Genomic DNA, 27,034 nt, shown 5'->3' with positions numbered 1-27,034 from the left:
TTGGCACCTTCAATCTCACTAATGCATGCATGGGGAAAAAAGCAAAAACAAGCCAACAGGGAAAATAATAATAAAAGGTCTCAGGATGCTCACAATTTGTGCCTCTGACAGAGACAACAGGCTTGGTAAACAGGAGCTTGGAACCAACTGGAAACAGTCTGGTTTCCAGACTGCCATCGTAAAGTACCTTTGGGGCGGGGGGGGGGGGGGGGGATATTTTCTATCTGTACTTTCTCATCTGGAATCCTGGTTATTTTTGTTCCTGCTCTGAAATGCACCAGGAGTCAGAATGGGCTTTGCTTCTTGGCTTTCACAATAACTCTTTCTTAAGGATATGTCCTCTCATTGAATATGAAATGTTTCACAATTGACAGCAGTTGTAGTAATGTTATGTAGATGGGTCCATCGTCCAGAGTGGGGAAAAAACGATGGGATGTGAGCACTAGCTAGGTAAGGTGTTTTAGCCATTTGATATTTAGGTGCTGGTTTTTATGCTCTCCATTTAGAAAGCAGCGAAAGGACTGATGCATTTCAAGGTGGGAGATTTAAAGCGAAGTGTACGATGGGTTTAGGAAGGACAGGCTCCCATTCTTGGTGCATTTCAGAGGGGCTCTTACTCAGCAGAGCACTCCATTTACTAGCTTATTCAATCCTTATTTAATTTATTCTACTAAACACTAGAATATCGCAACTGGATAATTTTTTTACAGTGGCAGCGGTTCCAGATCTACATGTTCTTGTTGAGTGGAGCTATACCGTAAACCCCGGGCCTACATGGGCAGCTAGGAAACATTTTTAGAAAGAATTCTGCCTATCGAGCTTTCATGCTGTGTTTTTGCTCCATCTCCCGCTCTCTCTCTTTCCAACGAAGGGACCCTATATGAAAATGATGGGACGAATCAGCCCAGCTCCACTCATTGCCGTGATGTCAATGGAGTTATACTGATTTACACCAGCTGAGGAGCTGGCCCAGGATCTTGCTATCTCTGAAGTTCACTTGCTTCATTTGTTGCCACTAGAGTCACTCAACCCTCCCACCCACTTGTGACAGCATCGTGATTTTCACAACAACCAACTGGATGTAGAAAATATTGGCCTGGTTTCTCCTCCGCATTTGGACAGCAGGGGGATCCTCCAGGGTTGTGGAGGTAATTTAATGGCTCCTAAGGCATACCCCTCCCTGCAGGCAGCAGTGAGGGCATGGCTGGGGAAAAGGGGCGCATGGTTGGGCTTCCCTGCACCCCAGCTGTTGTAATGGCCTTTGGGGGTCATTGGTGCCCCTAGCCTGCTCTAATTTATGCCAGGGAAATGGCCTGCTGCACTGCAGCTCCAGGATTGGGGGAGCTTAAGGACACCTTTGTACACCCCTTTTCAGAGTTGTGCGCCGTGCTTCTGAGCTGCAGCCAAGCCTCTAGACCTAGGATTTCAGACGAGGAATATGCAGCAGGAGCAGATGTACTCTTAAAAGCATTTACACAAACATCCTTTCCCCGAGCAAATCTCCCTAGTGTTAACAAAACAGGGGAAGAGAAATACAGAAGGCGTGTGCTATCCAGCCAGCCCGCATTTCAAACTGCACCAGGATAATTTAAACAGACCATATGATCTATATCGCAGTACACATTTAACCACATTGTGTGTATGGATAACTGAATGTCAGGCTAGCATCATAACACCCACAGCCCACAGAGACTTCTTGCCTGCGAATATCAGTTGGACAATGTACTTACCCGGTGTTTCTTGTCGGCTGTGGGAGACGACCTGGAGCGCACATGCACCGTGACTGACTGGATATCAGATCTATCGAGCAAGTCTTCTGCAGACACAGATTTCCCAGATTTCCCAGGCAATGAGGCCTTTTCAAAGGCCTGCTCTTCCATCCTGTAGAGCAGTTGGTCATGTGAGCCATGCTGACCTGCCTGAGTGCTTTTCAGAAGCTCCGGTTTGGCTCTATAATCTCGGCGTCTGTCCATTTTAAACTGGCTTGCAAAGGAACTGCTGCTTCCGTCCGGGTGCCCTTTGTTTTGCTCAAACCCATTGAGATCAAAGCAGCCCGTCAGCCCCGGGGGAAGGGTACAGGAGACCCGGCCTGTTCTAGATACCTGCTCTAGTGACTGTCTCCGGCGGTAAAGCTTCTGATCCTGGAGAGAATTCATGCTGGAGGCAGAGGAGAGGCTCTGGCTGTCCAGGCCACTGGCTTGCAGGTAGGAGCTTTGTGAGTGCTCTCTCAGGACCCCAGCATCGTGAGAAGGCCGCTTCCCCGTTTTGCGTTCGATGTAGTCCGCGAGTGCGTTCTGTTGGAGCTGCTTCAGCTCCGGCTTGGAGAGATTGATGGTGGAGCGAGCTTTGTTCTCTCGCTCAAAGATCTTGCGCCGGTCAGCCACAGTGTTTTCTGGGAAGATGAAATGGAGGCCTTTCTTCTGGAAGGAGAAGGGCGAGGGCTCGTGGTCTGAGACACCCACTTCATTTATTTTCTCTGGCTCGGAGTAGGACCTCTTCTTCTGCTCGGCTGTCAGCCGCTTCCTGCCCCCAATGCGGGCCATGGGCTGTGACAGCCTAGCGTGGCTCTCCTTCTCAGTGTACTCCAGGAGAGGGACACTGTTCTGCGTAGGAGTGACGCTGTGCCTCTCCTTGGGGATGTGAGGGGATGTTGTGGTGGTCCTCATCCCAACGTGGGCTGAGGCCGGCCTCTGTGCACTCCTCTTGGGTTTGCTCCCAAAGGGTGGGCCGATGTCGAGGTCTTTGCGCCTGAACGATGTGGCTCGTAGGACCTTGGACTGAGCGTCTTTAATGCTGTTTCTGTAGTTTCTGCTGAACGAGGTGTCCAGCTGTGTTCCAGGAGCGTCTTGGACGTTATCCCTCCACAGGATTTCCTTCTCTGGCTCGCACATCAGCTGGAACGTGCTTTTGCTCCTTGTCAGACCATAGTACTCACTCTGTTGCGCCTGATTTGCTGCTGCCACCATCTGCTGCTCCACAGGATGCCAGTCAACGGCCTCAGGCTTCACACTCCCGTTCCTGCTCACCGGCTGCACACAGGGCGGCGTCTCACAGCCAGTCGTGCTGGGTAGCCTGCACGGTTCACCGGATGGCTGGCCATGCTCTTGGGAGTTTGTCTTGTTTCGTACGTCCTCCGTGCTGTTAAGAGAGCACCTAGCGCCGGATGATTGGCTTGGCCTATTTGGCCCATAATTATGTCCAAAGCTGGGCACACCTATGCTCTGGGGCCTTTGACTGCCTTGCTCGCGTTGCTCGATCTTGCTGACCTTCTCCAGCACAGAACAGTGGGATTTGCTGGATTCCAGTTTCCCAGGCTGGATGCTTTGGGTGCTGCTGGAGCTTAGCCAGCTCCTGCTGAAATCGGAGGCCTTTGGGTGCAGCAGAGAAGAGGGCTCCTCGTACTTTGGCTCTGCATTGTGGAATGGGGCCATGCTGGTGACGTCATCCTCATGCCGTCTGAAGGCTTGTCTGTCCAAATTGTTCCATTGGCCACACCCTTGCTCTCTTCGATCCTTCTCTGCTTTATTATTGCAATTTGTGAAAGACAGTTTGGCATCAGAATAGCCCTCACATTGTTGCGTCTCCTTTAGCTCCAAACTATTTTGCCTTCTGGTGCTCTCTAGGCTGTTCTGCAAGGATGAAAAGCCAAGCTGCTTGCCTTTACCGTAACACCATTGATTCTGGCTGGTGGGGTCTCTCTCACTTTTCTGTAGATTAGCATTTTTGTCCTCCTGCAACTCAGCCGCCCAGTACTCCTTGGGCTGATATAGAGCTTTGCTTTCATTGGCATCCCTCGAGCGGGCCTGCAGTTGCTGTGAATTGTGGTTGGAGTGCGGGGTGTTGCTTGTGCTCTCTCGGATGCCATGTGATGCCACATAAAGGGAGCCTGACTTGTCCTTTTGGGAAGGGGTTGAATGGACGTCAGGGCCTGACGTACTGTGAGGTTTGTACTGAGCGAATTTTGCTTCCTGCTTTTTCTCTGCAGCCGGTGGCCCGTGGTCCGGCCGATAGAAGACGGCCGATCTGCTTGTAACACTTTGGTTTCCATTCTCATCGACGCCAGAATGCCTGCAGACCGGGGCCTTCTCATACGAGGCTGGAAGAGGTGGAGCATATCCACTCTCTTTGGCCAGAGCTGGATAAAGCATCCCATTATTGCTTGCCGAAGGCTGGGGCACCTGGGCAAAGTGTGGTTCGGGGGAAGGTACAGGGTAGACGCCAGTAGGAAGCAAAGGCTGTCCAGGCTGTGCTGCCTGGGAATAGCTCTGCTTCGGTTTCACTGTGGGGCTGCTCTCAGGGCTCTTCTCCACCACGGTATGCAGCTGTCCTTCCACAAACATGGGTTTCAGCAGCTGTCCCTGCCCCAGGGAGGCAGTGCCAGATGATGGAGGCCAGGCCCCTTTCGGCTGAGCTCGACATGGTCTATGTTGATCAAGGCTGGACCAGGAGCTGGGCCTCTCGTGGTGCCTTATTGCCGCATAGCTGTCACTGCGAGTTGGTGGCATGGGGGGCCCCTTCGGGTGCTGACCCTCACTGTCGGAGGAGCTCCTCCTTTGCTGGCCCCAGAAGGGGACTCCGCTGTATCGGCTGTGACCATGCAGCCTGCTGTAGCCACGGCCTTCTGTCTGCGTCCGCCCCTCGCCGCTTGGACGCAGCGCGGAGGAGTTCACTTCGTACTCCTCAGAGACCCCTCGCTGGGCATCGTAGACCGTCTTGACGTACCTGATGTCAGCCTGCCTCATCCCTTCCTGTGGGCTGCCTCGGGAGTGCACGTTGTCCATGGAGAAGGAGCGCTCCTTGCAGAAGGAAGGTGCTGGGCACTCGGGGATGCTGGAGTTAGTGGAGAAGGAGCTGTAGGCGGAGTCCCTCTTGCTGTGGAGTTGGGCAAGCTGGTCGATGCCGTTGGTGGACTTGGCTGGCGAAAGGTGGCCAGGGTGATATCCAGAAGGAGATTGGTCCAAGGTCTCCATGCTACCCCACGAGCTGTACTGGTCAGGGCTTCTCCTCAGATAGCCATGGTCATAGCCAGAGAGATCACTCGTCGAGGAACTAGAGGAGAGAGAGAGAGAAGGGAAAAATAGACTGTTAGCGAGAGAGACATGCTTTGGCTTATAAACGAGCTCAGAGGCAAGATGTTTAGTTTTTAGAAGAACAGACGAAAACCCATATTTGGGCCTGACTCTGTTTGCTGTCTGCAGTCATCTTGGTTTACTAAGAGAAATTGCTTGACATTGCAACACATGTCTCCTATTTATCACAGGGGGTGGGGGGGGGCGGGGAGGACAGGGAATAAAGGCGGAAGCACGGTGCAAACTTTGGAGCCAGGGAAGATCTGCCGCACCCATCAAACCCATCCAAAGCATTTAAAAAATAAAAATAAACGCAGATGCCAGAGAGGGAAAGAGCAAGGGAGTAGGAACAGCTTCTTGGGGGGAGGAATTGAATCTCTCCCTTTTTTTCTTTTTATGGAGTTGAAGGCTACACCCTGGCAGTCTTCCTGGAAACTCAACTGTAGCAGTGAAATTTTGTTTGCTGTGAGAAAACTAAACAGACAAGACAGAAAGGAGACAGGGGGCATGTGCGTGTGGATGTCTGTGTGGGAAGGAAATTACAGTAGTGTTTTGATAAGGCCCCAGGAAGTCTTTACAGCCCCACCACGGATGTAGTTTAGCAGGCAAGGGCGTTCCCCATTAAGGGATCTGCAGAGCATTAGCTAGGTCAGATATAAGTTGGTGGAGGAACCTCTGATGTGGTCACTGGAAGTCTGTCCATAAAGAAGACTATTCAAGTAGTTCCTGGGAGGGAGGTAGCTGCTCTTGTTCCAGACACACTTATGTTTCAGAATGTGTTTGTTCACATTAAGGGGGAAGGTGAGGAGGTTTTAAATTGTTGGGAGGGATTTTCTAGGCTCACAACCGCTGTTTCACTCCATCAAGTGTTTCTGGGGCTGAAGAGGGTAATTTGAGGTACTACTTTTCCTCTCCCTCTGTCCTATGCAACTCTCCCTCGGGACACAGCTCACGCTGTAGCCGTTTAAATGCCACTATGAGCAATAGCCAGAAGGAGTTGCTTGGGAGCAATGTAAAATGATACCCTCATTCCCCTACACAAGGAGCCCCATCACAGCCATTGTAGCTCATGGGAGTTGGGGATTCTCAGTAGCTCTGAACATCAAGTTACCAGGTCCTCTGAGGCAGCTGGTGTAAGGTAAAGCAGCCCTCAGGCTAATCTGTAGCCACTAAAGAGTCCATGGTACTTCTCAAAACACATTCGGACTGTAACCTCCCCATGCACAGCTGGACTGAAGGAGTTAAGCTGTGCAAAGAGAAAGAGAGATGGGTGGATAGCCTTAAGGAAAGGCAGCGAGAAGGAGTCTGCCTGTAAAGCAAAGGATAAGATATGTGCAGGAAGGGCGCAGAGACACATATAGGGACATGGAGGGGAACAACGTCAATGAAACCTCAAAACAGCCATGTTGTTCATGTCCAGTGTCAGCTGCTGATCTGCTTTCACATTTTATTTCAGTTGTTTCTTTTTTTAATGAACAGTGGCCTATGGGTTTCAGACCCCAACAGCCAGACTCTCAGCCAGGGTCCCGGCATCCCACCCAGGGAAGTCGATGTGTGGAGCTGGCAAACTGACCACTAGATGCCACTGGTGTTCCTCATTAAAAACACCTGGAGGAAAAAGCATCCCTGGCAGCAGGGAATCCAGGCTGGAGTTCTCTGCCGGAAATGCAGCAGCTGTGATGCAAAGCCCCTCGCTCTCAGATGAATGGGCTACTAACAGGATGATTTGAGCAGAGGGGAACAAGCATTTCTACTGTAACTCATTTTTTGTAATCCTAGTTTGTCTTCCCCTGCCCCACCCCACAGGCTCTTTGGAGCTGGTTCTTGGCTGACATTTGCTGTGCCAGCGTTTAAGTTGCCCAGAGGGTTTGCACAGAGGCTGTGCGGAGAATGCCCTCCTTCTGAAGCCCATCTGCCTTTCAAGGGGAAATGAAGAGGGTAGAATTTTGTACATCTCTCCCCAGACTGCCCATGGCACTTACTGACAAGTGTCTTCTGGATCTTCTTAGTACAGTCAGAGATACATCTGTACAGACTTTGAAAAGAGAACCCCCCCCCCACCACCACCACTACACACATACACAGGTTGGGATCATGGCATTTGTTCAAGTTTGCAGCTTAAATAATGGCTGGAAGGGTCGGATACCATATTCTTTTAACAGAACTAGGATCCCAGGCTTAGTCTTCTCGGACTGGTAACCCACCATACCGACTTAGGAGGGAAACACACACACATAATTATAACTCTGACCCCTGCAGAAAGCAACTGGCAACATCAGGAAATCCATCACTGAACTTCTCACCCTGGGAGGGCCATCAGTGATGTAATACCTTTGGCTATAATGACTGCTCATGAAAGCTGCTTGTTACACCGATGGGTGATGTTTCCATGCTGCCTGGGTCCTTTTCTTATTTCTTTTTACTTGCTAATTGTTCTACTTTTTTTTCCTTCGCTGGGGAAAGGAACAGGGTGGAGAATGTTTGTGAGGTCTTTAAGGCCTTGGGAGTGTCTCTCTCAGATCCTACTATCGATAAAAACTCAGGGCTAGCTAAACACATTTTTAAAAGTGTTCTGCCTAGCATGGGTTTAAAGGAGTTGCCCAGTCAGAGTAGAGCAGGGAACACAGTGTTTAATCTCTGCAGGAACCAGTTTTCAAGACTAGCTCTAGGTCTTGAGTTGTTATATCACAGAAGTACAGTAGGACTTGGCTAGGGCCCTGCCTAGAGTTGTCATCGAGCACTTGGTGCGATGCTGAGATTTGACTAAGACCCTACTGAGATGGTTGGAATACAGGTCCAGATTTTTAAGGAAGTTCATCACCAACAGTTCCCATAAACAAAATGCAGCTGGCTGCTTCATTTGGATGCCACGTAGAAGCTGAAGTTTGTAAAAATCCAGTCCCAACTGTGGATGATGAGCACTTTTGAAAATCTTGCCTGTTCATATTAGGGGCAAATGATCGTATTGCCCTGACACATTGTGTCCCATTCCTTTGTCTTTGTTCCATATTTAGGCCCTGATCTTGCAGTGAGCTCCACACAGGCAGATCCTCAAGCCAGCACGGAGCCCCACTGAAGTCACTGATGCCCTAGGGATCATTGGAGCACACTGTTGGCTCAGGGCCTCAGCTTAGAAGCCTTGTGGATTGGTCTTACTACGTGTATGTTAAGTGCAGACAGGCGCTACATAGAAAAATAATGATAATAATCATAGCAGCCAAATACTGCAGTACTTATCTAGTGCTTGACCCAAAGCCTAATGAAATCACTGGGTGTCTTTCAACTGACTTCACTGAACTGTATGTCCTTACACACATAAAATTACCATTTAAGTCAATGGGAGTTTTGCTTGTGTAAAGGCTGGGTAAGGACTGGCAGGATCTGTTCGAATGCACCGAAGTAGGTTGCAATAGACAGGCAGTCCAGCAGGGATGACTGATTTTATTGCTCAGAGAGGAAGGCTACTTTTTCTGGATGAGTAGAGAGTTTTCTTTTCTTGGAATGATACACTAAACAAAAACAACTCTGCTGTATTCCTCTGAGTTTTACAATACATGGCCAAGACGACATGGCCCTCACCTGGAATGGTAGGACTGATGCCAAGGAGTGCCAATCGTGCCCTGAGATATTTGCATCATGCTGGGATCGGGTTGGTTCTCTATGAATTTGGTTGAATGCCAGGAGTGCGGTCGGCCCACAAGTTCAGCCCGCCTAGGTAGAAAGAGAGAGGGATCCGAAATATTAGCAACACCCAGTCATTTGGCTCTTTTGTCTCGGGCAAGAGCCATGTAAACGGACATTAGCAAATAAATGTCAATCAGCACATATCACTCCTCATGCTTCTGTTTGCTGCTACTTTTCAGGGAATTAATTTGAAAGAACACCGAGTTATTCACCCATCCTGCCGCATGTACACATGACAGCACATATTCCCACCTAGGCACACTCGTCCTCATGCCAATACGTGCCCATCAGCACATACTCTGACATGCTGACACACATGGATACGTACAAACATAGTGACGACTGACACACAAACATATTCAAAAATTGTTACCCAGTCCACTGGCTCCTTGCAAAGATTTTTCTTTGTGTATCTTAATTGCAGACATGGGCCCTGATCCAGCAGGATGCTGATCCCTTATACCCACCCATATGGACACAGGAGTCCACCTACATGGATTAGCTTGCAGAATCGGTGCTTTTTTTGGTAGCAGCTACAGAATGTACTGTGTGATGCTACTCGATAAAAATCCTCTAGATAACTAACATTTTTCAAACGGTACTGTTTGTATTAAAGTAATGGCTCGCAGAGTTATCTAAAGAATTAATGCCCATAAAGGGAAAGCTTGGGCAATATTACACAGGGTTCTTCCGTCCCTTCAGTGCCTATAAATGCCCACAATGACATATGACCAACAAAATAGCATCTATGATTGTCCTTTACACCTTACAGTGCCTTTCATTTAGCCAGCCGTCTCTTCACAGAGTGTGTCCCAGGTTGCAAATGCAGCCCTAGCACAAGAAGGGTTTAATTGCTTCAGTCATCATTGCTGCACAGAATCTCAAGCCGGTTTGGGCAAACACACCATTTTAAAGCACACAGTGGCCAAGGAGAAAGTCAAGCCAGGGAACCAGCTCAGTAGCTAAATGGACCTGAATGGGCTCTCTTTGGTCCCAGAGCCTGATGCTTTCCATTTTTCTTTCTTTCCCTTTGCATTTGAACTCCCTCCCCCCATTTTTGTCTGCCATTTTGCTATAGCCTCATCCCAGTAGCAGCCACGCTCTCTAGGTGATACTCAGTCCAATGCTGAGGGCCAGCACAAGACCTATGTACTACCCACATCTCACCGAAGTCCCAACTTTCTATCAGATGAATCACCTTATAGATAACTCAGCCTGAACATACAGCATAATAACTGTACAATTCAAGGCAAAATAACACTTCTCTGTGCCAGGCCTCTCTCAGAAGTCTTCGTCTCATTGAGATTTTCATACATTATGTACAATGTGTTCCAAATAAATTAATAAATAAAAAGCCCTAGGTAGACACAAAACAGATATTTTGACCATGGCTTCCACTAGTGCTGCATGAAGTTGTGGAAAAGATGGTCAAAGGATAATATAATCTATAAATGCTACTGCTATGAGCCAGATATGCAGCTGGTATGAATTGGTATTATGCAGCTGGCATAAATTGGTATTTACACCAGCTGAGGATCTGGTTCCATGTTCTTCTTAAGGAGAAAGTGCTAAGAAAAATTAGGGCATAACACCATTTCACTATTTTTTTGCAAACCATTTGCTAAAGATTCCAGAAGAACAAACCATTATTTCAGTTTTAAGGGCACCTTTGATCTTCATGAAGGAAAGAGATCTGTTTTATCTCCCTGTTATGACAGGATCTCATTAATAAGAGCTGAACTGAAAATTTAAAAAGGAGGAGCTGAACAAATCAAATTTTACCTGTAGGTATATTTAAACAGAGCTCTTTTGTTCCATCCCTTGCCAAGAAAACAAGGAAACTGAATGTGGTCAGGTGGGAGGCTGACGGAACTGGATTTACAAAGTAACTCATACTGTCACCTTCTCTTATTCCTGAAGTGTCCCTTCATAACACGAAGAGACTTGGGGATTTAAAGGATCTTTTTGTCGTTCTGGTAGAAGCGAAACCTATGCCATTTTCATTTCTTGCTTGGGAAAGCCCATTGTTTGACAGATAGAAGTATGTTTTCCCTTGAATCCTTCAGCAAAGAGCTGTAAGAATTGTGCTGCCCAGTCCTTTAAGCCATTAATACTTTAAAAGCAATGCAACCAACAATCGTGTAATAGCTTCATGAGTAAACAAGGAAGCTGTGAATCTAACTCAAAAGACAAGCACTACAAATTTAAGTGGGGGATAACCTTGCATTGTGTCCACACCTAGTTGTTGCTGAAAATGTGGATTAAGTGTAATAGAATCGTAGGAGAGTTCAGACTAATAGTGGTGGTGGGTGCTTGGGTACAGGTGCACAAAACTCTGTGCACGCAAGCTCTGTGGAAAATCGGAGACTGAAACATGTGTTTGTGCACCAAACTAACAAGACTAACTGATCCAACTCCTATTGAATTCAATGGAAATGCTCCTTGCGACTTCACTAGGATTGGACCCACAAGTCTACAGATAATTGTTCAGCTGATGTCTTCTGTGTAAGTGTGTGCCCGTGCCCTTGTTCATGTGGTACAACACCATAGGTTCCTGGCATGTGCCTTCTAACACAGGATTAGTCAAGGAGCTTGCTCTTTCAAGTATTTGCACAAATCTAGTTTACTCCTAATAAAGCCGTCCCTAGAGGAAGGAGACTGGTGCAATGGAAACTGCTGGATCTGCAGCTGAATATTTACCTCCAATTGTGTATTATGGGAAGATGACCACATTTAACTCATCAAAGCAAAGCACTGGTTTACCAAAGGCAGGTCTTGATTGCAGTCTTTGTAAAAAACATTCCATACACGTGCTTTACCCCAGGGTACAGGTTCCAGGTACCAATATAAAATCACAGCAAGAGTAAACATTTTTTAAAAATGGCCATAGAACTGGCTTTGGAGAGCTGCAATATTGTGAGAACCTGACTCTTATCCTAGGCAGACAGGCAGAGTTGTAAGCCTCGCAGTTAATTTCTGACTCAAGACAAACAATGAGCCAGACCCTCCACTGGTGTAAATAAGCGTAGTTCCATTGGCTTCAGTGAAGCCAGGCCAATTTACAGAAACCAAGAATCTCACCCAGAAAGTACGTATTTCAAAAGGCAAAACTGCTTCAGCCCTGAGCCTGCGCCCAAACCCGGAACCCCTCCCTGTACCCCAAACCCCTCATCCCCGGCCCCACCCCAGAGCCTGCACCCATAGCCCTGACCCCCTCCCATACCCCAACCCTTTGCCCTAGCCCTGAGCCCCCTCCCCAAACCCGGAGCCCCTGCTACACTCCAAACCCCGCATCCCTAGCCACACCCCAGAGCCTGTACCCCCAGCCCAGACCCCCTCCCGCACCCCAACCCCCTGCCCCAGCCCAGAGTCCCTCCCACACCCCCAAACCCCTCATCCCCAGCTCCACTGGGTCACGGGCATCAACAATTTTCTTCAACTGAGTCCCCAGAAAAAAAAGTTTGGAAGCCGCTGATCTAGACCACTCCTGACAGGTGTTTGTCTAACCTGCTCCGACAAACCTCCAATGATGGAGATTCCACAACCTCCGTAGGCAATTTATTCCAGTGCTTCACCACCCTGACAGTTATGATTTTTTTCCGAATGTCCAACCTAAACCTCCCTTGCTGCAATTTAAGCCCACTGCTTCTTGTCTTACTTCACTGGTTAACGAGAACAATTTTTCTCCCTTCTCCTTGTAACAACCAGAGTGGGTCTGATTCTCCTCTCACACCTTTTTAACACCAAAGTGGCTCACTTCATGTCACGGCAGTTTCATCTGACTTAGATCAGTGTAGCTGAGAGGAAAATCAGGCCCAGTAGTTGAAAAGTATTTGCTTTAGTTTTGACTGAGTTCCTGATCAAAAGGAAAAAAAAATTATCCTAAGTTCTGTGCTGATTTTGAGAAAAGAAATAAAGCATGCCTGGGAAAAAGCTTTTTGGTTTTGCCATTTTAAAAACAAAGAGAAAAAACAGCAATGGGAGAAGGCAACAGTGGAGACATTTAAATTCACTTGCTTTTATCAATGTGTTGAAGATTACTCTGATTTAGTGTTTATCTTGCACTGTGGAGCTATCTGGGTTAGTCAGGAACAGTGAGCGTCTCCACAGTTATACATGCCTATTCATTTTATAGTGCAAAGATGTGGATACTTTAAATCATACCTGAGGACTTCACTTACAACAAGCATGGAATTTATTCATTGCCTGACATATCCAGTGATTTATTAGGGAAATTCCTAGTGTTGTGGGGAAGTTATACGAAGCTCTTCAAGCTATGGATTGTGGTAAGCAGTGTGCTGTGATATATAGATATAGATAGACTGATATATGAAGATAATGAAAACCATAGGAAAATACATGGAGGAGAGGAGGAAAAATACATGCCGCGAATGCAAAGTTTTTGAACGTGTATGTATGGGCCAGATCCTCAACTGGTGTAAATCAGTGTAGCTCCACTGAAATCAATGCTGATTTACAGCTGCTGAGAATCTGACCCTCAGATCCTCAGTGGGAGAAAATAGCTCTGTAGGATCTCGGGAGTCCTCCCAACAAATAAATCGCAGAACATAACAAGGCAGCAGAGATGTGGAGATGCTTCTTTGCACCTGCCGTTCATCAGAATGTTAGTTAAGCAGGGCTGGATTCTCCACTGCCTTTCACCTTGTGCAGTAACTTATACCAGGGCAAGGCATGTGCAAAGATTACACAAGGTACTGAACAATGGGAATCTGGCCCCTAATTCTCTAAGCTCATCTCCAGAGAATACTAAAACACAAAGCAAGATGAGTTCCAAAACAGAGATGTTACCTTATAGCAAACATCAGCATTTTTGATAGCAACCCTCTGGCCAAATCAACATCATATGGAGAAGGTGCTTTGCACAAAACCCTTTCTTCGTGCTCTCTGTTCTTCTTTCAGCCTCTTTTTCGATATAAAAGTTCCCCAGGAGCTCCATTTTCTGCTGCAGTTGTACAGTCTGATCTGACTCCAGGGCACTGCGTTTTAGGGAAGTTTCATCAACCAACCATTCCACTAACATGACAAATTAAAACCACACTGGAGTTCCAGGGGTAGCAGGCATCCCACAGCACACCATGCTAGAAGAAGTTAACTGCTGAGTGTCACAATGTGATGCAAGAAAAAGCAAGGAGGGGAAGAAAACTGCTGACCACTTCTACTGGGGGAAAAATGCTCCATGGTAGAACCTAAGATAAAATCCAAAGTTCCTTTTCGAATGATATCACCAATAATAACTGCAGCCTCCTCCACACACAAAAAATGATAACTGTTTGCAAAACCCCACGAGAATTCCTTTGGAGAGCTTCGCTACAGGCTTCATTGCAAAACACTGCAAAGACCTTTGGAGGGGAAATGAGCAGATTGGGGGATCTGTACATTTTGGTACCATTCCTACCAAGTGTGGTGCAGTCGTGTTGCATAAAGGTTGCCATACATATATAACAGCTCTGGGGTGCATATCAGATTAAAAGAACAGGGAAAATGGGATCTCGACTGCACAAAGCAGTCCTTATAGCACACCACATCTCAGCGGTTCATCAAGGGGGTTCCTGACAATACATCAATAAAGTGAAGAGAGAATGGATGCCAGGGCCAGCACTATAGAATTACCCCGAGTCTATTGTCGGGGTTTAGAACTTGGCTATAAAAATCAATTTCACTTAAAAGGGGCAAGTTGTTTAAGAAGTGGTTACTGCAAAAGTGGGCGTACGTAACAACTGCTTTCCAATGTGCTACATGTACATGGCTTAGCAAATCCATACGAAATGAGTAATCTCTCACCTGAAATCACAATCGTCTGCCTTACAGGGTAAAACCTCTGTTTTCATTACAAGCCTAAATAAAGGGAGCTCTTTACACGTCAGGCTCTCTCTTTAGTCATTAATAGGTTTCTCCATCTTTTATATGGGCTATTTTTTGCGGTTAGTTACACCCAGGAAACCCCATTACAGTCCATGGTCCTGTCAAAGTGCTCTGCACTGTCTTGCTGGGGATCTAGGTTTGAATTAAAAAAACATTTTTAGGTGAATGTAGCTTCTGATTCAGCTATGCACCGAAGTGCAAAATTAACTTCATTACTGTGCTTGAGACCCATTTAAGTTGGTAGAACTTAAGCACGTGCTTAAGTACTGGGCTGATTCAGGGCTTTGAGTGTTTATTAAATGGGAGGATTGTCAGCAATAACTAGAGTCAGGCACAGGATAAGAAAGCACTGGGCAAATTTCTCAACAATGTCACGCTGCTGAATCGCAGTGGCCTGCAATAGCTCTGGCTATTCCAGTCCAAAGTGTCCCTTGAGCAGAGAAAGGCAACTCAGCGAAATTACACAGAGTTTTGAGACATGGGTGAATGTCTAGCATGAGACCATGAATCCCATCTTCACTCATGAGCTAAGGTAGCTCTGCAGAGATGAAAGGCTAGTGCGTTAATTCAGTACACTGCCATGGGTGGAAACTTCAGATTAAATGTTCTCTCCAACTCGTACTTAAATAATACACACAGAGCCCCATCAGGTCCTTCTGAAGACAAGAAGTGGTTGCAATAAGCATTTCAGCCAGGCTGGGCAGGCCAAGAGGGCTGCCAAACGTCTAACAGGGTGGTCTACCTTCTCTTAAATGTAGCACTCACTTTGTGGATCTGAAGGTAGGAGGGGCTTACAAATATACGCTTCAAAACCACATGGAAAGCATTCAGTCAACAGCTTCCCCCCTACCCAGTGCTAGATGGAAACATGTTAGAGCCCTCAAGGCAGCTATAGAATTAGCTATAAAATTACCGAATGGATCTACTATTTTTTAAAGAAGTTTTGAGCTTTGAAGGATTCATTTAACATTAACCCTTTTGCTTCTGTGGATTATGGAGCTTCCATTGCTGGTTGAGGGCTTCGGACCAAGAGCCAAAACATTCAAGGGAAAATGTTACTAGAGAGTGGCAGATAAATAGTAATAGGGGACAAGAAGAACTTTAGACTGATGTCCAAGTTTCAGTAAGATGCTGAAGCTAAAGAGGCGGATTCTGTAATGAACGCCCCTTCATCAGCTGGTATATCATAGAAATCCAAGTCTACAGCTGACTAACTTAATTTGATCCATGCAGGGAATAATGGGATGTAATTTAGTCTTTTAGAACATGAATCAGTGTACAGTAAAGGGCCTATCACTGAGTTTGACTGATTACCAACTAAGTCACCATTGTCAACACACCAGTCAGGTGATCTTCATTTGTCAATCACAGTATGCAGTGGAGGCTACAAGTGTGCAGATGTTCATCAAACTCATGGCTGACATATGAATCAAAGAACCTTTGGTGAGTCTAGATTTTCCCAGTAAAAGCTAATCCATGTGGATGGACTCCTGTGTCCATATGGGTGCCTATAACGGTCAACTAGCATGGATCGTCCTGCTGGATCAGGGCCCATGCCTGCAGTTAAGATACACAAGGGAAAATCTCTAAGTTAAAAAGACCTGAAAAGAAGGATTTGTATAATGAAAACATTGTCATCAATGGAGCTAGACTGATTTACACCCGCTGAGGATCTGGCCCAGAGTTTGTCACATTTCACTGTAGCCATATACGGGGCACCATTATAAGGATATGTTCTATGTGCATCCACCAAAACGGCAATCAGTCTCCAGAGCCTGAGAATAAATCAATTGCATTGCACTTCCTGCTTCATATTTATATGGGGCCATCCTCCTCATTGCAGTCCTTGTGCTTTGCTATTAAGCAGCAGGCGAATGCAAACTAAAACACTCAGAAAGCCTATTAGGATTTCTACAGAGTGAAGCCACAATCCACTCAAAGAAGCATCATTCATAATTAAGGTGCAGTCATGATTCTCGGACTAGGCCAATTAGAAGAAAAACAACCTTAATAGCCCCAGCTTTACTCCTCTTTACTGATTCTGGTTGTTTAGACTCACCCAACTCTTGTAAGAAGTTTTGGTGCCAGGCTGGGAGGAAGCTGTGTTCCTTAATAGACATTACTGAAGAACAAGGAAAACTCACCAGAAAGATTACTCAAGTCAGTGAAGCGTTACGCAAAATGTCACCAGATCAACATTGGGCCAATCATATCTCCCCACAGGGTTTGCAAAAATGGAACAAAACTACACGCTCACATGGTTATTCTTCTGCATATGCTCAGGCAACATTCCCACTAACAGTAGTGTGCACCAGTTTAGGTAAGACCTGTGAATATACTGCAAATTGGCTTTTAATCCTGCTGGTTTGTTTTTTTTAAATAATTCAAAATATATTGAGAAGTACATTATGGGCCATTTCCAATAGACAACTCTCTGCCTGAGGAAATCATTTTAAAGTGTCCCCAAGCTTTCTAGCTTGTTTGATGTTTAGTCCAAGATCAAGGGTAAAATTTATCTGCTGAGCTCACCAGAGTTCTAGCATGAACCAGTTTGGTCCCACTTGTATTGCTTGCCCCATTCCCAGTGCTTAAGACAGGTTTCACTTTTGGCCTTTAGCTGAGACAATCAAATGCTATTTGTTTACTGTCTTTGACAAGCTACATTTAGGATACCTGAGTTGTGCCACGTTGAATCTTTATAGCTGTGTCATGTTGCATTAGTTGTGGGAGCTTTAACGCACCTCTGAAATCACTTTACGTTTACTTAGGGCTTGTCTAGATGAGCACTTCGTTTGCAGCAAGCTGGGGTGTAAATCGACCTCACACTAGCCTGCCGGGCACTAAGGGCCAATGTGGACCCTGCTGCTCTGTATCAGAAGTTCCCTAGTGAGCTTTGAGCTAGTCCTGTTTCAAAGTGGTGTCACTCTGACTGCATTAGGAACCGGTTAAGAGCACAGCAGCAGGGTACACAGGGACAATGAGTGAACAGCAGGCTATCGTAGGGTAGATTTACACCTCACCTTGCTGTGAACTAACGGTCTGTCTACACAGCAAAGAACACCCCGCAGCAGTGAGTCTCAGAACCTGGGTCAACTGACCCAGGCTCATGCTACGGGGCTAAAAATAGCAGTTTAGGCATTCCTGCTTGTGCTGGAGCTCAGGCTCTGAAATCCACTGAGCTTTTAAGATGGGGAAACTAAGGCATACAGTGGTGAAGTGACTTGCCGAAGGTCGCCCAGAGCTAGTAACTGGATTATGCTCTAATTAATTACCTAATGCTTAACTGTCATTCAGTAAAAAGTGCAACTAACAGACAATATCTCTTAGATTTAAGGCTCATCTTACTCAAGCGAAGAGTCCCACTGACTTCAGCTGACATTAACTGGACACCTCACTTGAATGAAGTGAGCGGGATTTAGCTGTTAATACGAGAGCTGATGTAGAATAACTACATGCTCATTGAGTACTAGATTCAACAACTATGTCCTACTGGAATCTTTTCTGAAGGCAGATTTTTAACAAGCAGTAGTATTTATTTAATCCCCTATATAAAGTAAATGAAAGGGGTATATCAGATCCTAAATTTGAAGGGAAGCCATACTGGTGGGGTTCCATTGCCAGAACATTTACGCCGTTCACACGTGACTGTGGCTTAGGCAAGCAGAAGTCAGGACCGATTAATTGTTCTTGCCTGGTGTTACCTAGAGAACAGGAAGACTGGAATGAAAGGCTGGAGGGGTCTGAAATACAGCCTCTCCCCTGTTCTCATGTTCTTGCTACAATTTCACGGGATTTTCCTTTACTGGAAAAGAGGAAGAAAGAAGAGATATGGAAAGGGTGCCTGATTGTATTGTATGGCTTTTATACTTTTCAGCTTATGTCTTGGTGAACAACTCCAGCTATTTCTGTCTCCCCAAGCATTACCACTCTAGTCTCCTGAAGTGAAGCCAAAACAAAAGACCCTGGGCCAGACCCCCAGGCCCAGCTGGCATAAATCGGTACAGCTCTGTTGAGGTCACAGAGCGACGCTGATTTATGCCAACTGAGAATCTGGCCCAACAGGTTTAATGCAAACAATTTTTCTGGTTCTTCTTCAGTCAATACAGAATTAGTTAAAAAAAGACAAGAGAACAAGGAAGACTAAGATGCTTATGCACTCTGCTAGAAAACACACAGCAACCGCATCAGGAGAGACTTCTAAACAATGGATGGAATGTGCTTTCCAACTCTCGCTCATTTCCAATAATGAGCCGTACAGAGCCGGTGACTGGCAGGAAATATGTCACACTATAAGCCTGATTATCCAAATGTAATGGGGACAGTGGATAACGGCAGATAGCAAAGGGGATTTGCACTGTAATTAGCAGACACCAGGAACACGATCCTATTTTGGCTAACAATTTCAGATGGGATATCTGAATTCCACTCTTTCTGTGCTATACGTTCATACCACTGTGCCTGATTCGCCTCAGAGTTACCCAGATGCAAATCAAACGCAGCTCTGTTGAATTCAATGGAGTTACACACATAAAAGGCCTTGCTGCCCCCACACCTACATTGTTTCTACACCAGTGTATGTACATCTGTATGTATGCATTACATACTACATATATTCTGAACCAGACCCTTAGCCAGCATAACTCACAGACAAGCAGATCGACACCAACAGGGGATCTGACCCTCTGGTTTCACCTGAGTTCTCCTGATTTTCCCCTGAGCTTGTGAGAGCAGTCTCCAGGCCCTATGGCCTCAATCTCACACAGCCTGGACAGAGTGGAGAGCAGGGCGGCTGCAGGGAGCTGGTTGCAGCTACCTGATTCAGCCCTGGTGCAAGTTCAAGCTGCCAGGGTCAACCTAACTTATTTCACTGGCCTAAGGTCCCTTACATCCGTGAAGGGGCACGCAAAGATGAGCTCAGGTCTGCCATGATCCCATCCCTACCTGCCCATGCACTGCCCCCTCCTTCCCCTTCCCCTAGGGATGGGAGAGGGCAGAGCTGCCTCCACCAGATTTACATCAACAGAGAGTTGCCCGGAACAGCGGTAATTCTCCACTAGCCTTCTCTGGCGGCTTGCAGTGCCTAGCAAACCTGAAAGTACAGACCATATATGTAACATAACTCAAATATGTAATATAGCTCAGATGATGAAGGAGCCAGCACGTCTTTCATACAAAACCTTTTAATGAAGAGAGTTCTTGATCTGGACTCTCTAGATCTGATTCTTCACTGCTTTGTACCTTGTATAGTCATTCATGCCTGTGTAAAACAGGATCATTACAATCTAGTAGCATTGTATACCTGCTTTGCACTCCACAAAATGCTGGGCAACAAAGAATCAGTCAGGTGGAACTCAAAGATTACACAAACATTACACAGTTAACGATGCCAGCTCCAGGACAGATCCTCAGCTGGTGAAAACAGGTGCAGCTCCCCTGATTTCAACAGACCCCAATTTCCATCAGCTAAGAATCTGGCCCTAGAATCCTGGAATTTCCCAAAGACTGGAAACACTTATCTTCCACCCTGAATTTCACAGAACGTTTTAGACAATCAGTGCTCCAAAGCACTTCATCATTTCGCGTGTGTTTATAGAAAAGCAAACAAGTTGTGGGGCTGCCCCTGCTGGCAGAGCCAAAGGTTAAGGCCATGCAGCATATTCCCTCCCACTCTCAAATTCTTCTACATTAAGGCTACTTCCTGTTTGGACCCAAAGTGTCAACCATTGATACACAATATAGACAGGCAGCAGACACAGCCTGAAATGCTACCCTCTGTGTAATAAAAAAAAACCCATGACTATGCCTCTGATGGTAAAATATCACAATGAAGCACTAAACTGTGATGCTTCTCTCAAGTAATTACTGTTGGGAATTAAAGATCTACAAGCAGGAAGTACTAATCTTTCAAAAATTCCATTAGTTTTACTAAAAAAACAATTAAAAACTGGTCAAAATAAAAAGGGAAACATTTTGATTTTGTCAAAATGAAATATGTCTTTCAATCGGAAATGAACTCTTTTTTCGCTTTTCAATTCACTGAAAATTTTCCTTGATTTTTCAGAATTCCCAGAAAATCAAAAAACACGTTATTTGCACAGCTCTAATCTTCAGATGCCTCGATACCTCTACAAATCTATCCCTTGGTCCAAAGCAATGGAGTTACTCCAGGTTTACTCCAGTGCAGTGGAAAGCTGAATTTGTCTCTACGTCTCTAATTGTCTTCTCCAGGACTGACAAAGTTCTATAAAGGAGAGGAAAGGAAAGCACACCCGAGTCAACCAGTCTCCCCCCTGGGCATATCAGTAACAAGAGTGACTAAGTCCTCTGTGCAGAGTCCCACACAAACATTACCAACAGACAGCAAAGTTGTCCCTTGCTCAGGGCACAAGATTGAGTTTATTTCCCTGGCGTTATGCTGGAGGTGTGGGAAGGGCTAAGTGTGAGGTGGGGTAATTACTCTGACACAAAAACTTGACACTTACACAGGTCTAAATTGACTCTTCTCCCGGAAGATGGAAGTTGTGTTTGACAATGGACCCAGCTGAGGATCTGTCCCAGAATGAAATTCAAAGTATACATAAATAACTGGAATATGTAGAGGGCAGGAAGAGAATCATGAATAAAACCATCTTCTTTCTCACCTGGTCTTCAGCCGTGGTTTAACTGCTCCTGACCATGCTGTTTTGCTGTGCTGTAAGTCAGTGGGGATACACTCTGGACTGAGGGAGTGGGAAGCTGGCAGGTCAGTATGTTCCTTTGCTGCATATGTGTCCCTGTCAAAAGAAACCAAGGGAGTGTCAAAGTTCATGGAGTGCCTGAGACAGACAAGTGCACGCACACACACACATTAAGATCACATTCAAAATATCAAAGAAATATGTAGATGAGGAGTATTACATCAAAGCCTCATTTTTTAACACGCACCAAGGAAAATGTCTGATGGAAAACAGCTGCTAAAAGCCATTGATGTGCCTTTTCTTCTCCATGGGAAAGATGAAAGAATACCTCACCACCAAAACTGGATTCGTAGGGTGAAATTCTGCTCTCCGTTATATCTAGACAGAGTTGGGTCATTAAAACCCTTCTTCCTAAATGTTTTGGAACAACTGTGCAATACAGCAACACATATTGCATCCGATGAAGTGAGCTGTAGCTCACGAAAGCTTATGCTCAGACAAATTGGTTAGTCTCTAAGGTGCCACTAGTCCTCCTGTTCTTTTTGTGGATACAGACTAACACGGCTGCCACTCTGAAACCTATTGTCAGTGATCGAGAAGAATCAACCATGGGATCAAATATAGAGCGCATTGAGAGAAAAACAAAGTGGGTGAAGTAATATCTTTTATTAGGCCAACTTCTGGTGGAGGGGATAAGTTTCTGAACTTCAGAGCTCATTCTCAGGTCTGGAAAAGGTAACCAGAGAGTTAACCAGAGGTCAATGCATTAGCTGACTGAGAAGCACAAATGTATTAACCGACTGAGCCGGGGCTGCCATTGTGCCGGGTCCGGAACTTACACACAGTAAAAGGCAGTCCTTGGCCTTTGAGATCTTACAGTCTACACCAGGGGTGGGCAAACTTTTTGGTCTGAGGGCCATATCGGGGTTGCAAAACTATATGGAAGGCTGAATAGGGAAGGCTGTGTCTCCCCAAACAGCCTGGCTCCCAACCCCTATCTGCTCCCTCCCACTTCCTGCCCCCTCCTGGGACCCCCGCCCCAACCGCCCCCTGGTACCCCACCCCCTATCCAACCCCCCCTTCTCCCTGTCCCCTGACTGCCCCGACCCCTGACAGGCCCCCTGGGACTCTCACACCTGTGCAACCCCCCTCCCGCTCCCTGTCCCCTGACTGCCCCCCAGGACTCCCCACTCCCCACCCCCTTACCATGCCGGAGCCAGCCATGCCACTGCGCTGCCTGGCAGGAGCGGCGGGCCAGAGTGCTGGCAGCGCAGCGTGACAGCGGGGGAGGGGCTGGGGGCGAGCCTCCCGGGCCAGGAGCAAAGGGGCCAGGCAGAACGGTCCCACGGGCCGGATGTGGCCAGCGGGCCGGAGTTTGCCCACCTCTGGTCTACACAGACAAGACAAAAGCTACGAGAAAGGAAACGTTATCCCCATTTTACAAATGAGGCCCTAAGCTATTAAGTGACTGGCCCAAGGTCACACTGGAAGTCTGTGTCAGAGCCAGGAACTGACCGCTGATCTCCTGTCTCTGAGGCTAGCGCCTTAACCACAAGAACAACCTTCCTTCTTAGAAGAGTATCAGGAGTCGCATCGCAGAGCTGAGGAACTTAGCTTGGGTGAGCCCTAGTTCTTCTTGTTTTAAGGCTGTATTCCAGGTAACTCTCCTAACAGCAAAACCATTGATCTTACACCTGCAGACAAGTCCTACCTACGCTGAATGATGGAGAGATAGAAAGGTCTATCCGCAGTTCCAATGTTCTTCTAGCCCACCCCATCAAAAACAACACAGATGATTATTCATTATGTCTATTCTTTTAGCATAGAAAATAAAATATCTTGAAACACTGGGTGTTCTTACTGACTCTAATTTTCACAGTAAAATGTGGGTCCGGTTTACAGTCACCTCTCTGCTAAAGTAAGGAAAACACTGCATACAAATCTGTATGAGAAGCATGCTCTTTCCCTGTCTTTCCTTCACTCCTGCCTAGCCCTGAGGAGAGCTGCAGACTGAGATGGGGAGCAATTGTCCCTTGTTCTACGTTTAATAGGCTTCAGTCTGAGAGCACATGCCAGCCAACGTATGAGGCTTTAGATATTTCGGATGGCTTGGATTCCATTCCTGTGAGAGGCCAGCCTTCTTTGTATCCATGTAAATCCTCCCCCTCCAAGTCCCCCGCCCCCGCAAGCCCCCCACGTGTCAGGCAAGAATTTTAAGTCTCACATTGCAGATGAGATATACCAGGGAAGCAGCAGCACTTTCACCTAGATTGGGGAATTTCATTGGTCCAGAGCTAGACAAAACGGCCTCCTTCCTCCCTCTGCTTATCTGTGTCTGCGTTTTACCTCAAATCCTGCCTTGGCTGCCTTTTTTTTTTTTTACCAAATCTCACTCCACTTTGCCTCTCACCCAGTGTGACCATATCCTACTCCCCTCTGTATAAACCCCTGGGGAACCTTGCAGGTATGAATAAGGGACATTATTTAGCAATTGAGGCAGTGGGCCCTTACAGTTGCTCGAGGCACATACAAAACAATACAAACTCATGGACCAATGCCAAATAAAATAGATCTCCCTCTGTATAAAGCTAACCAGGTTCCCCTGAGGAAGAAGCCTGCATGAATACTGGGCACCAAATTTCTCTTGTTTACACCAGTGACATCCCACTGAAGCCAATGGCTCCACTTCTCCTCTTGCACCAGTTTAATCAATATAGTTATTATTACTCCTGATTTACGCCTGTGTGGGAGAAGAACTGGTCTCGATAAGATTAAAACTTAACCCCTTTTTTGAAAAAATAAATATTATTGCTTATATTGCAGGAGTGCCTAGAGGACAGATGTGATGCGTTCTTCATCATGTTTTGTATGAATACCCTGTGTGTCTCAGTTTCCCCTATGTGCTATGGTTAACTAGGTCGGGGGGGGAGGGGGAAAAGGTTGTGTACCTTTTGCAAAGCTCCAGGTGTGACTGATGCCTGGCTGTCTGGGCCTGGCCCTATGCTATGAAGAGTCTCAGAAGACAATTGCTCAGACTTTTGGTACCTAATAAATAACAATTATGGATGATCCATCCCTCTGCAGAAAGCCAGCCTGGTTTGACCAGATGGAGAACAAAGGGCTAGGAGGAGGGCCAGGTGACAATGTTTGCCCAGGAACGAGGACAAAGGAGTGAGGAGGGGCCAGGCGGCTGTTAAATGTGGGTTTCTGGAAGCAGGAAAAGCGCCTGGACTGGGACTAAGAAAGGGTCAGAGGAGAGCTCTGGGCTCTGAACTGACACAGATGGCCTATGCTGTAACTCTCTCTTCTCTGTGATAATCAGGGACTTTCAATGCTGCGTTCCAAACATCTAATAGACCCTTCTGCTCTTATAGCACTGGCTGGGAGTCACTCCAGATAAAGGAAACTGGGGATGCATTGCTCCCTTTAGGTGTGTAAGTCTCCCTCCGGGGTACAATCCAGGTGGACTTGATGCAGGGAGCTCATGGCATAAAGTAGGAGTGCTGAAGGCTCTGAGGTTCGGTCCTAGGAGGCAGTGAAGCCAAGGGGTTTACCCCAGTGAAAGTGTGACCCTAAGGGGGCTGATGCATTGAAGGGGTTCTCCCAGGGACCAGACCTGTGGATCATGACAACAGGGCCCCATTATGCCAAGCTCTTTGCAAACATACAGCAAAGAAATGGCCCCTACCCTGAAGAGCTTACACACTTGGTCTACTTGTTTCTAGACAGACTTGTTTCTAGACAGAGCTGCTCTTGGGGGGATCTTTGTTACAAGTGAGCACATGGAAGCATCTGAGAAATCTATTCTTGCAAGACTTCCAGCACCCTTTGGCAGACCTCAGCAGATCAGAAAAGCCCTCAGGAGGTGGGTGCTGACTGGTAACTTGTTTCCAAATGAGGAGCTTGACCCTGCATTCTTTGTGTACTCAAAATTCCCCACTGATTTCAGTAGCTTTGGCCACATACAAAATGTAGGGATTTGGTCCCTTTGGCGGTTTGCTATCACTAGTACAAAGCAGGATATACAGTTATACTATTGCACTGATACTAGGCCAAATCCTCGGTCCTATACTTCTGCAGAGGAGAACCTTACACTCGCAGAGAAGCAGTATGGCCAGCCAAAAACCATGAGTGAGCCTTCCCCCGCTCCATGAGACAGGCTTAAAATATATGGAATTTAAGAATGATCCATTTTGGGTTCTTTTCATTTGCCTGGTGGGGCTGGAGCCTTCAGGAGGCAGTCAGGCCACAGTTTCAAGCCTTTCTTGGCAACCAGGAGGACAGAAACATACCCTGGGTTTATTCATGAAAGCTGGATGTCTCCTATAATCACTTGACTCCAGGAGCTGGGCCTTTAAGAAAAACACCAAATATTGCAAAACTCAGACTCAAGTTATGAGAGCTCGCAAGTTGCAATACTGGAGCAAAGAGAGCACCACTTCCACCCAACACCCTCCAAGCACCGGTCGCTTCTTCTGTGGGAGTGGATCGGGCTGCCTGGCTACAGAGTAGCTTCTCAGCTGCTGCCCAGCAAGCCCGTTCCCCCCAGGAGCTGCTTAGCATCTCTGGGTGCTCATATTGGCCAGGCTGTGGGGTTGTGGCCAGGTTTCTCCCCATGCAGCAGCAGGGTCAGGATGTGGCCCATCAGCTGCGGTTTTGGCCCTGATACAACCGTGTGGAGTGGATACAGAGAAGTAGCACTTTTGTTTCTAATCCTCTATTAATCTACACATGGAAACAGTAACCTACCATCAGCTCTTCTTCACTCTATGGCAATGGGGAAGAGAGACCCTGGTGTAATGAACTGTCTCATTCTGGGGCGATGGCGGGATCCTGTTGAAATGTTAAGATTCTCAGGACATGCACTTGTCCTTAGCTCTGGGGCAAATTCTGACATCACTACTCAGGGCCTGATTCTCAGTTACACTTTATGCCCCTCTGGTAGCGTAAAGGGGTCTTAAAGTGAGTGTAACTAATTTATGCCATTGAAGTCCCCTCCTTGCACTGCCAGATTGGTGGAGAGCGAGTTTAGCAACAGCCTCCCAGAGCTAACTTGAATCCAGCTAGCCCAGGTAACAGTAGCAGTGAAGCCAACACATGGTCCAGCATTAATCGTACAACCCAGCATGGGCCCTGGGGACATACGCTGCTCACTAGCCCACTCTGGAGCCTGCGTTCTGTTTGCTGCCATTGTTACCCACACTAGCCGGATTCAAAGTAGCTGGGGTAGGCTAGCCTGTGCCCAGCATTTAGCAGTGTACACATATGCCTTTGTGTAAATGAGGAATCCTCATTAACTACAACAGGAACATTCAGCACCAACCCGTTCTGGGAGTTAGAAGTAATGTATTCCTAGTGTCCAGTACGTGACCCAGAAATGGAAGGATCAGCACCCGAACTTTCCGGAAACACCAACAGATGCTCCTTGGTAATATAACTTCTCATTCTTCTTGTGACGTTGCACTCCATATGCTTTATGAAAACATGCTTATGAACGTGAATATGTCGTCACTGGAATATGCTTTATGCAAAAGGTCTCTTGTAAGGTATCATTACAAAGCTTATAATCTAGTGAGTGTGAGTGAGTGAGCATCCTATTTGTATGCATGTATCATTCTTGTATCTGAAGCTAGAAATATGAAGTATAACTCTGAGGTCCTACTGTAATTATGCAAAGTGTGGGCCATTAATGGTGGTTTAGAATCTTGATGGCTCCAATTG

At 46.6% G+C, this 27,034-nt stretch overlaps 1 protein-coding gene across 3 annotated transcripts in view; it reads right to left on the bottom strand.

The window, feature by feature from the left end:
* The window catches only part of SHROOM3 (shroom family member 3), a 239,384-nt gene that overhangs the window by 22,533 nt on the left and 189,817 nt on the right, over positions 1-27,034 (bottom strand). For all 3 annotated transcript variants that reach the window (XM_084625321.1, XM_084625322.1, XM_084625323.1), the window contains 3 exons: positions 21,278-21,409; positions 8,649-8,780; positions 1,731-5,049 (listed from right to left, as the gene is read on the bottom strand). In XM_084625321.1, the coding sequence (XP_084481447.1) occupies positions 1,731-5,049; positions 8,649-8,780; positions 21,278-21,409 (3,583 nt within the window). The remainder of the gene's footprint in view (positions 1-1,730; positions 5,050-8,648; positions 8,781-21,277; positions 21,410-27,034) is intronic.

The sequence above is a fragment of the Lepidochelys olivacea genome (assembly GCF_965140295.1).
Source record: "Lepidochelys olivacea isolate rLepOli2 genome assembly, chromosome: 4".
NCBI lineage: Eukaryota > Metazoa > Chordata > Testudines > Cheloniidae > Lepidochelys > Lepidochelys olivacea.
Note: the sequence above shows the minus strand (reverse complement) of the source record. Positions and strands in the feature narration are given on the sequence as shown.